The 17,118-nt window shown below is 40.9% G+C and overlaps 1 protein-coding gene across 3 annotated transcripts in view; it reads left to right on the top strand.

Annotated features, from left to right (window-relative positions):
• LOC111844877 (immunoglobulin superfamily member 5-like) overlaps positions 1-16,523 on the top strand; it is a 36,354-nt gene extending 19,831 nt beyond the window's left edge. For all 3 annotated transcript variants that reach the window (XM_023813741.2, XM_023813740.2, XM_023813739.2), the window contains exon 9: positions 904-16,523. In XM_023813741.2, the coding sequence (XP_023669509.1) occupies positions 904-1,014 (111 nt within the window). In that variant the 3' untranslated portion in view covers positions 1,015-16,523. The remainder of the gene's footprint in view (positions 1-903) is intronic.
• Positions 16,524-17,118: the final 595 nt, after the last annotated feature.

Genomic DNA, 17,118 nt, shown 5'->3' with positions numbered 1-17,118 from the left:
ACATCTGCCCGCTACTCCCGCCGCGCAGCAGCGTAGCGTTCGTACTCCCAGCATTCTAGTTCTTTGTACTTGCGTATACCCTTAAAATGATGTTAAATAACGACTTCGGAACATAACTCATTCGTAAGTAGAGGAGCGTCTTTATTGGCAAAAACACATGCAAAAAACTAGTCTGCTATTTTATTTTTTTGGTCAAAGCACTGAATTTCAATTTCAGGTAGATTTACCACATAATCCGTGTCAGACAAAACACTTTGAGCTACTTCAGGTTTTACAAGCTACTTTAAAACCGAAAGGCTCCTGTGTTTGGCTAAATAGTTCAGTACTCTGACTGGTTTGTTTCCTTGATTGAACGATTCGTCCAGCTGTTTCACATTAACATTAGTGACACATGCATGATTATAGGAGACAGACCAATCAGTGCACAGCAAGAGCTAGGTGCTTAAGTTAAATCCAGGTCCATTTAATGGAAATAGTAATGTACAAATCCTGTTCCAGCTCGGTGTCCTTCTGGTCATGGATTAGGTAGTCACTCTAGTTCTAGGTCACTGATTGAATTTCTGATCTCTTCCTGATCTTGTACTAAGCCTCGCAAATGCAATACAGACTAGAAGTATATGTAAAGTAAGCACTGGTTTTTAAGTCTCAGCTGCAGGTACATTGTATAAAACACTTCTAATAATAGCAGTTTCATAATGAAAGCTGGCACTAGTGCTGCAGCACTGTGAAGAGTTTCCCCACTTAATAATGCTTTCTGAGAGGGAGACCAAGAAAATCCAACATCATCTTATGACTGAAGGAGACTGAAAGCACAGCATGTACAAAATCTGTCTGGCCGCTTCTTCGTAAACCCTGTGGACCGAGAAACAAGAAATACTAATTGCTCGCCTGGTGGATTTGCAGACATTGCCCCCCCGCCTCTACCAGATGGCCTACGACAACACCGACCCCAACAGCACGGACTCTGGACAAATCCAGAACACCGAAAGAGTCCGGTACCTCACAGTAGTGTGATCTAGCAGCAGCCCTGGTTCCACAGAGGACAACTCACTTGGAACATAAGGTGCTTTTCCTGCAAGGACTGTTGCAAATGGTATGTGGTTCCCAAAGACTTTCCTTCAGATCACAAGATTGACTATATGAAGAAGAATACAAGGTCCAGTTCCGACACTGTATCAGTTCTTAACTGTTCAAACATTTTTCGGGTTGCAAGTTAAGGCTGTGCCTTGTTGCAAGCCATTTCACATCAATAATTTTGTTATGGTGACTGCTGAGATAATAGGAGCAAGTTTTTAAAACATTAAGGGACTCCCATCTGTTGTTCTCAGGAAGGCTTAAGAGGATTTGAGATGACTTATTAGAGTTATTAGATTGAGAAAAGTATTTTACAGAAAAAGCACTGTCTGGCTGCCATGTGGTGGGTTGAGGAGGGACCCCCAAGTCCCGGCAGCTGAAAACTCTACCCTTGCCAGCCATTGGCTTGTTTCAGCCCAAGGGATTTCAAATGAGCTTCTGAATGCTCTAGAGGGCATCTCCGGTCATGCAAGTTATCTGTACAACTGTATTATTTTTCTTGCCAGGAATGCAACACAATCATCTATATAGGATTTTTTTTTGTCTCCTTAAGTCACAACAAAAATATCCACCAATATTTGTTTATAAGTAGAGAAGCTTTTTTTTTTTTAACCCCGTGACCTTGTCTAGGAAAGTGGTTAGAAGATGGATGAATAATGGCTGCTTTGTTTATCCACATGAAGCCACAAAAATCATTACACTGTTTAATTTAAGTCCGTCAAACTTCGGCCACTTTTTAATGAAGCTTTTTGTTCTTAATTCTGACTTTTCGTTCAAAGGAAATGCCACAGCTGTTTCAAACGGGTCCTTTTTTGTGTCCCTTACCGAATAGAAGATGCCTCATCTCTGGCAGACAGTTAACTAAAGGTAATAAAGATATAGATCGAGAAACAAAATCACCTTCAACTTCAGTTACTTTCATGGCATTGTGTAATTCAATGATGGTGGTAATCCCCTGGTTAGTCATTAACCGGATTGGCTCAGCGGCTTCTTGCTCAGGTCACATGGTCTCAGAGCCACCATGAAGCCTTTCCCTTGGCTGGTGTTTACTAAGACCCAAACCATGGTGATGACTTACAGTAAAGTCTTAGGCAGTCAGTTAAAGAAAATGGGGTTTAAATGATGTACATGGTGGTGGAAAACTATATTATGTCTGTCAAAGTGTGTCAGCTTAACCATTTCAAAACCTCTCCTAAAATCACCACCGTATTTGCAGTGATCGTCCAATACACCATGTATTTTTTTGGCTTGACCATAGACATATCTTGTATGGCTAATCAATACTTCCTTGACTTTTATAATTAACTAAATTAATTAAGTGAACTGGTGATTAAATTGACCAAATGACTTGGGTGCCCCCTAGGATAGGTTTGGGAACTGAAGCGGGGTTCATCCATCCATCCAGCTAGGTATCAGTAACTTTTTGGAGAACAGAAGAAATTCCTGTTAGTTTTATTGTGTCATTTCTAATTTGCATATGTTCATGTTTTTTATTCTGAGCAAATATACACTTAATACCTGCCTAACACTGCACAGTACAACATATCTGTTAAGCTCCCGGTACAGCAAGAGCTGTATGGCCATAGAATGACTTTAATTAATATTTTTGAAAAAATAATCCTGTCATAATCATACAAGAGACTATGATTCTGCATTTATCAAGGAAGTTTATTAGTATATGTGAAGATTATATGGTTATGCTTGTTTAAGGAAATTCCTCTAGTCTGATACCTTTCTAAAAGCATTTTTCCCCACAAGGTTTAGCTACAAAATAACTGCAAACCGAATACAAATTGGAAAACCAAAGGTACTAAAACAAAACAAAGAGAGGTCAACGGGGCCTGAATGTTTCCGTCTCATTCTGCAGTTTTTCAGCGTGTCCTTACTGACTGTCAGGAATACAGAATTACTCAGCTTTTTGAAGTTTCAAGGTCAGTGGCTGTCAGGTTGAGAACCAAAAGAAATGGGAGTTACTAGTATAGAGAAGCGAAAATGCTATTTAAATATTATTAGTATTTGAATTCATTCACTTATTCTATTGACAAAACTCTGACTGGTACTGTACATAAACAATTACTGGCAAAAATGAATTCATTGTTTTATTTACATTGAATCTGACAACGCTACCATATATGATTGATAGCCGCTATTAATTTAATTCTGTAGTGTAATATTCCACCTTGAATAGTAGGAGTAAATGAAAATGCACAGCAATCGAATCCAAGGCATATATATAGCCTGATGCCACCACAATATTCGTCACCCACTTATTTCAAAAATAGATGATAAGTAGGCTTCCTATTATTTATATGTAGCATGCTACATACTGTAGGCGTAAGAGTCAAGACATCATTGACGTGCCATGCAACTCATAATGCGACGTAATTTGCCCCAACTCAAAACGAATGCCGCACAATTACATTAAAATACACTGTTGACTAAGTAAACTAATGCTATCTACAAACAGAAGAGAACATACAGTTCCCTGTCCCTAACCCCCTCTCTAACCAAACACAGAAGAGACATAATACAAGACAAAAGTGGTTCCATTCCCTACCATGTGATTCCAAAACTATAAAATACAAACAAAAAGTGACTCAGCAGGTCATACAAATAAAGTCCAGAGACATCAATTCTGTACAAGATGTGAAAACCAACCAAGTTTTCAAATATGTAGATTTTGACATTTATGAAAGACCATTATTTGAGATTCTATGTTTAGACATACAGCAATGGCATTACTAAAATTTAATAGGGGAATATTCAGTCCCTTTTCTGAATTTCACTGGTACTGTGTTAATAAATATAGATACAAATGAAATTCATAATGAACTCCAGTCGATTACCTGTACTGATATCAGGTTTGTTAAAAGCTCACTTGGGCTTAGGTCGGCTTAACTGTTCCTAGGTAATTAGAAGCACATTTTAGTGAAATGCATGTAAATGGAGACCAGGATGTCTTGCAAAAGGATTAATGTTATTTTCTTTGAATGAATGCTACTTAAATATGTTTATCTGAAAATATGGTGATGCTTATTGCATGTTTCTCATAGATGTGTATGTTGAAAATCAATGCTGAAGATGAGTGTTTTTTTTTTTGGTTGAAATTGAAAATTGAGAAAATTCTGAGCTGATGAGCCTGTAGACGGTATTCCTGAATTGTGGGAACATTTTATGGTCTCGTTGCATTTTTCTCTGATTAACATGAGCTCTCTGATGGAAGGGCAGGCTACTCTTGTTTTCATGAGCTGTTTGTCTCTTTTGCTAATGACCATACAGTCATATGGCCGAGTTACACAGCTAACACTTTTTAGCCACTGACAAAGCAGAACATGGTGTAGATCAGCGTTGGCCTTTGGCCGTTGACTTTGCCCTTGTGCTGCTAATGGAATTTGGCCCTTGGGGAAAATAGTTGGGGATTCCTAATGTATATCTTGAATGAGATCCAAATCCATACTTCTACCCATTTAAAATAATCACTATAGACTAAAATATACCATTCACTCACACGCCATTCACTCACAATCCATTCATTCACATGCCCTTCATTCACACGCCATTCACCTACACTCATTCACTCACATTCCATTCACCTACACTCATTCACTCGCACATTCACTCACATACCATTCACTCACATTCCATTCACTCACGTCATTCACCTACACTCATTTGCTCACACATTCACTCACATACCATTCACTCACACACCATTCACTCACATTCCATTCACTCACATGTCATTCACCTACACTCATTCACTCGCACATTCACTCACATACCATTCACTCACACACCATTCACTCACATTCCATTCACTCACATGTCATTCACCTACACTCATTCGCTCACACATTCACTCACATACCATTCACTCACACACCATTCACTCACATGCCCTTCACTCACACGCCATTCACCTACACTCATTCACTCGCACATTCACTCACATACCATTCACTCACACACCATTCACTCACATTCCATTCACTCACACGCCATTCACCTACACTCATTCGCTCACACATTCACTCACATACCATTCACTCACACACCATTCACTCACATGCCCTTCACTCACACGCCATTCACCTACACTCATTCACTCACACCATTCACTCACACACCATTCACTCACATGCCCTTCACTCACACGCCATTCACCTACACTCATTCACTCACACCATTCACTCACACAGCGTTCACTCACTGCCTAGGGCAGCCCAATCTTTCTGCTCTCATTTTTAAAAATACTTTTTAAATGACGTTTTTAATACTTTATCACTTACAGCACACGTGAATTACACAAACGGAACATACCCGGCAGTAAACAGAGTGTACCATTTTACAAAGTAACCCATTAGCACTGGAATAACCGCAATTTTTTGGAATATGGTCTGGCCATGTGACATGCAGCTTTACCTGCTGCATGCAAACCAAGAACTTGCAGACCTTAAAACACATAACCAAGCTAGCTGGGTAGGAAGTTTGTGTTCCTACGTCACTTTTTATGCCTTTTCAATCCGATTAAAGAGAATAGCTATGTCACAGTCTGGTGCAGGAACTAAACGGATTAGTTCATCGATAAGTGGATCCTCTGCGCCTATTCACTCAATAGCACTAATGTAGAAGGGAATAGTGATTATCAACAGAACTTGGTTCAGTTATTTCTTGGCTCTAGTCTGAGAAGAAAAAAAAAGTAACACTTTCTATGAATATCATGTCTATGAAACACTCATGAAGCATTATAAACATGGCTATAAATCTGTATAAAAAGCATAAGGCATTATAGTGTTGATTGTAACACTCCATATGTTTCAGTGAAGCTCTCATCTATAATGCATTGCAGCTGCCTTCATAATCCATTACAAAGCATCCATAATATGCATCATAATGGTCAGTATAAATATTAAGGATGCTTTGTAGGGCATTACAAAGGTATCTATAATGCACTATAGCCATGTTTATAATGATTTATGAATGAATTATAGTATGTTATGAATGTGTTCATAGATTCTTATAGACATGCAGTTCATAGAAAGTGTTACCGGAGTTGATTATTTTAAAGCATAAACTGGGTAGGGTCACTCTAAAGCATTACATAACAGCACCGATGCATGACTCCTCTGGGCTGGGGTCTCGAGTCCTGCCTCTGTGAGCGTGGAGTTTGCATGTTCTGTCCATATTGCATATGTTATTTCCTGACGTCCATGGGCATGCAGTCTGGCTAACTGGTGTCTTTAAATTGCCCAGTTTATGATTGTGTGAGTATGCCTTGCAAATGGGATGGAAGTCTATCCAGGGTGTAACCAGACCTTGTGTCCTATGGTGCCTCACCTCCAGGTGACTCGAATCGGGCTGAGCAGTTTTAGGATGGATGGAGTGTCGTTTGGCTTCTATCACATGAACAAACAGTGCTGTTGGCCATTGTGGTTTTGAGTTTAGACAGCGTCTTTCAAAGACTGGTCGTGCTTGGAAGTAGCACAGATGGACGTGAAATTTAAAACAGACCAACCAAGCTTTTAAAGTCCACAAATCACCTATCAGAATGCTGGTATTTGATACATACTGAAAAAAAACGGCTGTGATATGTAAATTGCGGCCACAATATCCTAAATGACAACGTGCAAGATTGTGCTTTTCCTCTCTGATGAGCTGCATATTCAGCTGAAGGTCAGAATAATTTAGATGGCAAATCTGAAGATTATTATCTTTTTACGGTCACCCTGAAAGGCAAATAATTTATACCATTCATATTCGGTTTAAGCTGAAAGGGAAATTGTAAGGCGGTGGACCTATGAAAGCCTGGTGGATTCCCCCCTCCACACTTCCCGGACGCTGATGGAATGCCAAATTCCTCATTCAGATTAAAGTAACGGTTCGCATGGGTACTCCACTAATGGCTCCATCGTCAGTGATAGGCGGTATTCCTCGGAAAGTGATCGATATGAATACGAGGAGGTCCTGTTGGGATATGTCCCAGTATAGCCTCAAGATGCCAGGTAGGCCTCGGAATTCCTCAGCGACAGAAAACACAGAAAGAAAAATGAAACGCAGGTTTCTTCATACATTTCCAGCTTATGTTGTTGAATGATAAGGTTAACCATTGGCAGGGAGCAGTGCTGGGGGCATCAATTATAAATGTACCCTACATCTGTTGTCAATAATTGATGTTACTCCTCAAACCATCTCTTGATGGAGGTGCATTTCTTTGCAGAAGTGTCCTCCTCGTATTTGTTTATAATCAGCACCAATATATACCCCACCCCCATAGAATTAAGGCAAAATAACTGATACTGGATGATGAGAGATAATGGTCCCCTATAATCACTTACCCCCCCCCCCCCCCCCCAATTTCCCAATGTCACAGCCCCCATTAATATACTTATCATGGAAGAATTCAGTTAAAATGACCAACGACTTTAGATACAATATAACAAATAATGTTACATGAATGGTTATGATTGAAAAGGATGATACATACTGAAGAATGGCAATTACAAAATCATGGTTGAAGGATGACACATTTTCATTTTTTAATACTGAATACTGTAAGTGATTAGTTATTAATAAAAGTCTGCCCACCGTACAAGTAATTTATGGTGATCCCATTTTCTTATATGAATTAACGTCAGCAATTTTTTTAATTGCGTTATTGAAAGATGCAACTTTCTTATTTCCTTGATGACTCATGTCTCAGTGTTAATTACTGCAACAGAGCGTAAAGACAGCTGGGGGGGTAGGAAGGGGAAATGCCCTGCAGCCCTGCAGAACATGCACTGCGGTGTAGCTCGCAAAGAATGCGCAGTTCAGCTAATGTACTCAATGCGATGGCGCATCTCTGCAGATGACTGCAGAGGATCCCAGGGGCTCTAGGGGCCAGAAAGCATGGGGGTTATTATTAATATGCATTGCTACTTTTCCACCTCTCTAGAAATTAAGATTAACAAAAAAAAAAAAACAGAAAACTATGCATGGTCCTGAAAATGTAATGATGTAGCAACTCTGAGGTCTTAAACTGAAAGAGCCATTTTGGGTCCCTCGCAATTTTGTATGTGGCAGAAAAGGTCACCTGCAGCTGCTTCAGCACTGCAATGCTTTTTAAAGGTGTTTTAGCATTTGAATCATTTGGCACTGCAGAGTAGCTCTGGTTAAAAATCCAAATCTTGAATTCTGAGTGTCTTGAATGCGAGAATGCTGTATATTCTCTTTTATATCCATACTATAAACAGCATTAAATAGTTAATTGAAATCATAAAGTGTTGATGGTGACAGGGTATTTATATAAGACCATAAATATGTCCCCCATGTGTTTAACGGTTTGTTTGTTTGTTTATAATAATAGAAGATAATGATACAGTAAAGGGAAACCAACAATACTCCTAAAGTGAGAGTATAGAGTTACTTGAACTGGCAGTATTGCTCTTCCTTTGTCTGTGCTTTAGGTCACATGACCGCCTTCAATGTGGCGTGTATTAAATAAGTTACACAGCATCCCTGGTGGGCCAGACAAAGATTCTGCGACTGCAAAGGCCTGTTACATGACCAGTTCTCTCAGCTTCCCCGACCTTTACCAGAGGCTGCGGGGGTCTAACGTTTCATTGTGCGCCAGGGTGGGCGGGCCTTTCCTTGGCTCCACGGCCTCGTCTCTTTCTGGCCTTACTCTGTCTCCAGTACTAGTTCTCCTGCGTGAGCTTCTAGTCATTCCCCAATGACTTACATGGAAAATAATACATATCCCTTCATGGGACAGGAATTGAGCAGTTGCTCTCTCAGGTTGGCAGGTCCCATGTCTCCGGGGATATCGGAGGCATCATCGGATGTTCCACAATTAAAAACTAGCTAAGCAGTGGAAGCGGGTTTCTGGGTTCAAACTCCTCGGCTGTTGTATCTGGATCGGTAATTAGCATTTGTTTGTGTATTCGTTTCCGGATGTAAAAATAAAGAGGAGCGGCGGTAATGGCTCTCAGGAGATTTTCCTTACCCTCTCCTATGGCTTGTTACTGCTTCCTGTGTGTTTCACACGCGTTAGCTAATGAAGTGTAGTGAAGCAACACAGCGACAGCAGAAGCTTGCATTTACATATGCATGACCAGGCAATTCCGTTTGTAGACAGAAATTAAATTAAACTACCAATACAATAACAGCTTTTCTGTCAAGACCTCCCCCAAAAATTCTGCTTGGCACCACCAGCCCATGTCGAAAAAATGGCAACATCACCGGTGCCGCTCTTATCTGATGATTAAAAGATATCAAAACGCAAGAGCTAAGAGCACAATCTGATGTTTATTCATGTGAACGGACATAACATGGCTGAACTTCAGTGAACCTCTCTTGGTGTCACCAGTGATACAGCCGCTCTTTGTTTGACCCCCTACGGAGCAGTGGTAATGAATAAATTATCATGGCGGCCAATGATGGAGGGCTCTGGAGCTCAAGCACCCTTCCCCCCTCCCCCCACTCCGCACTGTACCTGCAGTGAGCCACTCCAGGCATTTGGGGGAAGACCGCAGTGCGAGGCTATTAACAGAATTCGGGCTAGTAAACTGAACCGATTTTTCAAAACACTGTCAGGAGGAAGATGGGAGAGTCACTGAGAACAAGCTGTTGTGTCCTCCTGCTCTGGACAGATGGAAAGACTAGCTGGAGAGCAAGAAAGTCAAAAGCTGGCGCGAAAATGCGTGATGAGTGGGGGTGATATGCGCTGTACCCCACGTTGTGCCTCAGTGTCATGTGCCGGAATCTGTGGTTTCTTCACAGCGTTCTAAGGCACATTTCATTCAGCCATTTATCCTCAATATTATCTCAGCATAATGGAATTTCCTTTGGTATCCTGAGGTACACTGGCATTAAAGAAGCCGCCCCCCCAGGCCCCTACCAAGGCCTCTCTGCATGCTCATGGGAATGAATATCGCAGTGACCTTTTTGCCATGGTGCAGGGAGGAACCTTAGCACGCTTCTTCTTATTCCATTCTTGAATGATGGTGATCGAAATGGTGCATGACTGAACAAATTGAATTATGCTCCACGGATTCTACGCCCCTGCACCTTTATCATCTCAAACATGTCTGCCGGCTAGCCCATTTTAATGATCGAGAATATGAAAAGGACGGGTCTCTCTCTATGAAATTCAGAATCTGCGCTTCTTTTCACACAGAGCCAGGGGGATCATTATACAGTCTATAGTCTCAAATATCCCCTGGTTCATTACTTATGTAGAGTTGTTCTTAGGACAAATGTCTTTCTCCCTTACTGTCATAGTAATTGGAAAAATGTTAGGTGTTCAGAACCTGATATAAGAATTTCCTAATATTGTTATTTGTAGAATGACTCTCTGTCGTATGCCATTCGCTTTTCAAAGCACAGCCTTTCCCCAGGTTATGATGAGGTTACGCAAGGCAAAACAGAGGTTTTGGAAGGCGAAAATATCGTAAGGCAAAAATGCATTTTAAGACAGTACACCTAACCTAACAAACATCATAGCCTAGCCTAGCCTACCTTAAACGTGCTTAGGACATTTACATTAGCCTACAGTTGGGTTAGGGTTAGGATTAGGGTTAGGGTTATAGTCCCAAATGATGTTGAGATTAATATTTGCACTCCAGAGGAACTGATTGGCTCATACTCCTTTAATTTGTATCTTTTAACCCCAGGTCTATTGAAAACCTATTTAATAATATATTGGTTTGTGAACGCTAAACAAGGCCTCGATGTTGTTGTGCAAAAGTATTTGTTTTATGTGGTTTTTACTCCATAAATCACCTTTATGATGTCACCATGTTTACTCTATGAATCATCTTTATGATATCACCACGTTTACTCTATGAATCACCTTTATGATGTCACCACGTTCACTCTAAGAATCTTTCCTTAGATTGCAGTCCACAGAGCACCATGCAGGAAAAGTACAGATTACTGAACAGTACATTCTTGAGCACTTACAGCCAGCAGACACTATAGTTGTCTTTTGTCAGCAGAGATTCTCTAACCCACTGAAATCCTGTCACCATGGCTATTAGTTTTGCTCCTGAGCCGATGGTCTCAAGAAGCAACACCTTCCAGGCTAACCCATTGAGCTTCTAGGTTTAACAAGTAGCAGGAATTTCAGTACTGACTAAGGGAGTCTGTATCGAGGGTCAAGGGGTTTGCCTCTTTGTGCCCATTCTCTCACATTCTTTTTTTTTTTGGTTGGTTCTAAGCCAATTAGCACAGAACTGATTTTCACACAGATTAGCATATGACCTCAGTTAAGGGCATCTGCCCATCTGTCATAGATGGATACAGTTGTTGGGGGGGAAGTGCGAGCTGAGAAGGGGCAGCAAATTAGCATATAAAGAAGAGCATCTACTGATAGTTGATTGAACGGTGCATGCTGGGTACTGGGGAGGGGAAAAAAAAATCTGTACTAAGCTTCGATATAGAAAGTCCTTGTTTTAAAATAAGATAAGATAGAACTTCATACTTTATTGATCCCCCGTGGGAAATGTTTTGTTGTTCAGTAGCATTACGAAAATAAATAACTCCTAGAATAACAGCCCTCCCCCCAAAAACAAAGAAACAAAAAAATAAATAACAATAATATATATAGTGCAGTGGATATGGTGAAAGTGAGATTGAAACATATCCTCTAGATGTGGAATGGGGGATGTAGTGCGGTTGGAATAATACAGTAATAGATTAAAGAGAGTTGGGTAGATGTTATTTGAGCTGAGTAGGATATGGAACATGGAAACGGGAAGAACTGAACAAATGAATGGCAGTAGGCAGAAAAGAATGCCGAAAGTGGCAAGTCACCCATCTCGGGAAGATGAGCCTGTGAATGATGGTGCTCAACTGAACCAGGTCTTTTTAGAAGATGGGCCTCATCGATCTGCATGGAGTGCAGGGTGGACTCTCTCCCCCACCACCTCTGCTAAGGAGTTCATACTCAGCCTTATCACTGAACTAGCTTGTTTCAAAGTTGCTTCATCCTACCAGCTTCACTCACCACGATACCCCTCCCCCAGTAAATAGCAGTATAAAACACACATGTGATGCACAGGTAACACATTTTACCACATACAGCGAAGAAAAACAGCCTACCCTGCATTCCTGTATTCTCCCTGCATGTTATCCTACCAGTCCAGCCTGTCACTGATGTAAATAGCAAGGTGCTTATAGCACTGCGGCATCTTCACTTTCTCCTAGGAAGGTGACAACAGTCTGGTCCTCCTGAATTCCACCACCAGCTCCTTTGTTGAACTGACATTGCGCTGCAGGTGGTTTTTCTTACAGGATGCCTCTTACAAGAGAAAGTCTCTCTACCAGACTTCTGTACTCCTATTTCTTCAACTATGCACCCCACAGTCGCAAAATCATAAGAGAACTTTATGAAGATGGCATGAACTGGAGTTTTACTTGAAGTCTGTGGTAAAGATTAAACAGGACTGGTCACAGTACTGTCCCTTGGGGCATACCTACGTTGCTTAGTACCATATTAGACATGCAGGTACTTGAGGTAGATGAGTCCACCACAGCATCCTCAATCTTCATCACTTTCAGGGAAGTTTAAATAGTGCTAAAGGCTCATGGTGTTCCTCATGACACTGCTGGCCTTTTACAGCTACAAGTTTGCTCTATGAAACTGGTACAGGATGTGCCAGTGTGCTTGGTGTGCAAACTGTAGTGGGTCGAGAAAGACGTTAATGAGTGGTTTGAGATGCTGCAGGACTAACCATTTCATATTCAGTTTTTTCTGTTATATCATAGGCCAGTGTCAGTGGATCTTAATCATCATGGACACCTTCTAGGGCTAGTATAATCATAGGGACAACTTAAATGTTTTGTAGAACATCTCCCCCTGGAATGTAGAGGTTCTAAACAATCTGGGACTGATGCCATTAGGCCCTGCTGCCTCACTCAGGCATATCCATCCTAACTTTCTTCTGATCTGAGCAAAAGAGATGAACAGACATAGGATGGCATTAGAGAATGACATTAGAGGCCCAACATGGACTCTGTATAGAGGCGGTTTGACCAAGACTTTTTTGGTACTATGACCCCAACTTCTTAGTTGAGGATGGCTGTGTCAGATCTGCTATAGAACATTTCCTAGTTCCTGACTTCACCTGGGACATCCAAGTTGCCAAAGGCAGTGATCTTCCTCACTCCGTTCCATACCTCCTCCAGGAAGTCACTCTCCACCTTACATTCAGTCCTCTCTCTATAATCCCTCTTCTCTCCATGTTCCTCTTCAAATTCCTCCACATGGACCTAACCACGCCGTTGTTCATCAGGAAAGAATTCTTCCTGAATGTTTTGATCTACTTTGTGATCCAGAGCTTCTTCCTCAGAAAACTATATGCAGTTTTCCAGGAAATAATTTAATCCAGGTGCAAGTCATATAGTCAGCGATGCAGCGAGATCTCACACTTGATTCCAGAGCACTGACATCAAAAATATAGTAGCAGTGAATCGTCCCCCTCATCCTCATTCCACCCGGTAATAGCAAAGGTGGACCTGGTCTGGCAGCCACCATCTATTAATCGCCAGCTGGTTGGCAGGTAGGATATGAGTGTTACCATTTATTCTCGGTGACTGTCAGGCCAAGCAAAGTGGCAGTTTGCTACTCTGGTTTCTCAGGGTTGTTTCAGAGATAGGGGACACATTCTGCCCACTGCTTTATATTATTTTTTAATTTACTGGCTCTGCAGGCTCAGACGCTCCATAAAAAAAGACGACTCAGTTCAGTTCCCTACATGCTATTCTCCCCTCTGCATCTGAGTGGCAAAGACCGGATAAAAGCGAAGGCAGCATTGCTGAAAATGGCTTCAATTAAGACGTTGCAGGCAGCTGGGCTGTGATTGCCACTGTGACTGGTGAGTCACTGAAACGACTGGGAAAATTCAAGGGCTGAACAGAAACTTTTACATGTGCATGAGGACGTACTTACTAATTTGTAATACACACACTCATTTTTAACTCCAGGACACAGTGGATTGGCTTTTATGCTTTAAGTATCTATTTTTTATGCCAATCGTCTTTGTTTTTTATAAGTTGATTTCTCTAAACCAATCTATGTAGGAAAGAGAATATATATATAATGCAGGATTTGCACGACAAACAGAGCCAGGTAACACATTCAGAAGAAGGGAATCATTATCGTTTGGTAGCCTGGGCACACAGGAGTGGGGTATGGATGAGTTCCACACAACAAAACAGGCAGATGCAAATGTGGGGACAAAATAAACTCAGGCCGGGCATCTGGAGAGATAAGGAACATAATGCAGGTGACAGGTGGGGTGCTGGAGTTATCAGATTACTAGAGTAAGAGTGGCAGGTGGAGAGGGATAGGCGGTCGGAAAACAAGAACTGGAACTGGATGGAATCAAGCATAAAGAGTGGTCACATGACCCCATCTAGGGAAAAGTGTGTAAGTATACAGTATATGTAATATACTATATATGCATACATATGTATATCACACTGTATATATCCCACATATACATACAAGATGCTATATAGTATATGCTATACATACTGTATTGTGTATGTATACACTATAGTTTATTTTGTCCCCACATTTGCACCTGCCTGTTTTGTTGTGTGGAACTCATCCATGGCCCACTCCTGTGCGCCCAGGCTACCAAACGATAATGATTCCCTGTGCTTCTGAATGTGTTACCTGGCTCTGTTTGTTGTGCAAATCCTCCATTATATATATATACACACATACAGCATATAATGGGTAGCAGTGTATCGCTCTATAGCTTAGTGCTGTGTGCCCGTGATTGGAATCCCATGCCCAGCGGGGTGATGCCAGTGCTGGGCTCTTTAGCACGGCCCATAACCCCCAGTTACAGTCCAGGATCACTGAACACTGGGCAGCTCTGAGCTGTGACCCCCCCCCCCCCCCCCAGACTTGCTCTCATTCTATAGATGTGTCTTATGGAGAGCAAGATGGTATAGGAGAAAACAACTTAAGAATTATGATGCTATTATTATTATAGTACAAGACAAAAGAGTAATTTATTTTTTAAATAAATTACTCATTCACCCAATGACTACTCGTATTGCTCAGTAATCAATCATTCACCCACATGCAGTACAAAGTACAACCAACAGTTTACAAATAAAGGACAACAGCCGTGTAATTGTGCAGTGAAAACGAGTGACAGATATTGTGATTTGTGTAAAGTACAGGTGCAAATCATACTGTAGTCCAGATTTAGCTACTGATGATGCAGAAAGTTTGGGTGATTTCTAAGTCATATGAATACAACTGGGTTACAACTGCAGTCCTAGTCCACACCTACTGGTTTGAGTTCGAGTGCATGGAGGTGTCCCATTACCAGCATAATAAGTATTACTGTTACTTAAAGCAAGCTGTAACTGATTTACAGTACTTTCCGAGTGACAGAAAGCTGAGAGCAAAGTGATTGCCTGACCACAAGGCATTATGGATCTTGCAATTCATTTTCTAGTGTCAGCCACCCAGGCATCTTCTCCTCCGCAAAGGCTTTCGGAAGGGGATACACTGGCTTCTGACCGGCTTCCCTAACTGGTGTATTTTAAATGTTCAGGCCAATGATATTGTCACAGGGGGCACTTGTGAAAATGTTGGGAAATCATCACACAGACAGAATGTGTGAAGCCACTGTACAACCCAGCCCCTAAGATGATGTTTTCATAAAAATAAACTCCAGTGGCTATGAACTTTGCATATATGAATTCAAACACTCATCATCCAAGTTTGTTATTCTTCGCAGAACTGCATTTGAAAACTCCTACACTTTAAACATATTCTATATGTTACTTGTCCTAACTGAATATTTTATTCATTTATGCTGCTGTTATACTACTGGAGCAATTTAGGGTAATTTACATGCCCGTCTCAAGGGTACAACAGCCAAACCCCCACCTGGAGACTGCCTTGGCAACCGTAGTGACACTTAAAAGGTTTTCTAAACACAACTCTGTACTGAAGGAAGTCTTTTAAAGTTCTGCTAAGTAACCTGAAAGCTGTGAGTTTGTAAATAATACACTCTACATAGCTCAGGGCTCAGACCTCAGATTTCATAGTTACGCTTTAAGCCATTACGCTTAATGTTTTTACACATTATCCCTAAGCCCTGAACTTTGGGGAAAATGGCAGATAAATTTGAAATTTGCATATACAGAAAACATGCGGTATTTTCCCAGACTTGTTACTGTATGATATGTATGATTACATATGGCATCCTAGTTATTTCATGGATTCTTAGCTGAGTGAAACTGTCAGAAGCATTTTTATGTTACATTAATTGCTTTACAAGGTCAATGATGAGAAATATGTATTATTTTACCAATCTAATGATTGTAAATATTTCAATTTCTTTATTCTTAACTAACATAAAGAGTAGTGTGGAATGTAATATTATAGCACAAAAATATTCTCTGGTTATATAAATAAAAAATGTCCAGCTTTGTAATTCATTGTTTTTTGATGTTTTTTTCCCCCCACAGCAATAGTTCCTGATATATATAAAACTCAGATACCATGAGACTGACAGACGTCAATACTGAAGAATTGTTTTATTGAATTATATAACGCTCAAAGCTGACATACAGCAATTGCTGACAATATGATTTAAGACTAACTTATGCCAAACACCGCGACTGCCAGTAAAGCCGTTGGTGGCTCTGAGGAACGTTGCCGTTAGCCAGCGGGGATTTCTGAATTTCAGATGTGAGTAAACATGAAGTTTATGAGCCATAAATCGATACGGCATCACAGCTTTCTGGCACACACTGTAAACAAAGACAGTCATACGGCAGTTAAAGTCACAGATGCGTTTTGGTGTAAGGTCAGCAGAGAGTAAAGCCTCTGGCAGTGGCTCTCACTGAAGTTAATCATTGTTGCTCTGTTACACACAAATAATTATGTAGTGTGATGCATTAAAATGCTTGTATCAAGGGTATCACAGTTTCCATTGCAGTCAGTTCTGTTTCCTTTGAGCAAGAAACTCAATATCCTTCTTTCCATATCATGCCTCTTCAAGGTGCAAGGGATCAGTCGATTGTTGA

This window comes from Paramormyrops kingsleyae, chromosome 17, assembly GCF_048594095.1.
Source record: "Paramormyrops kingsleyae isolate MSU_618 chromosome 17, PKINGS_0.4, whole genome shotgun sequence".
NCBI lineage: Eukaryota > Metazoa > Chordata > Actinopteri > Osteoglossiformes > Mormyridae > Paramormyrops > Paramormyrops kingsleyae.
This window is presented reverse-complemented; position numbering and strand designations above follow the sequence as displayed.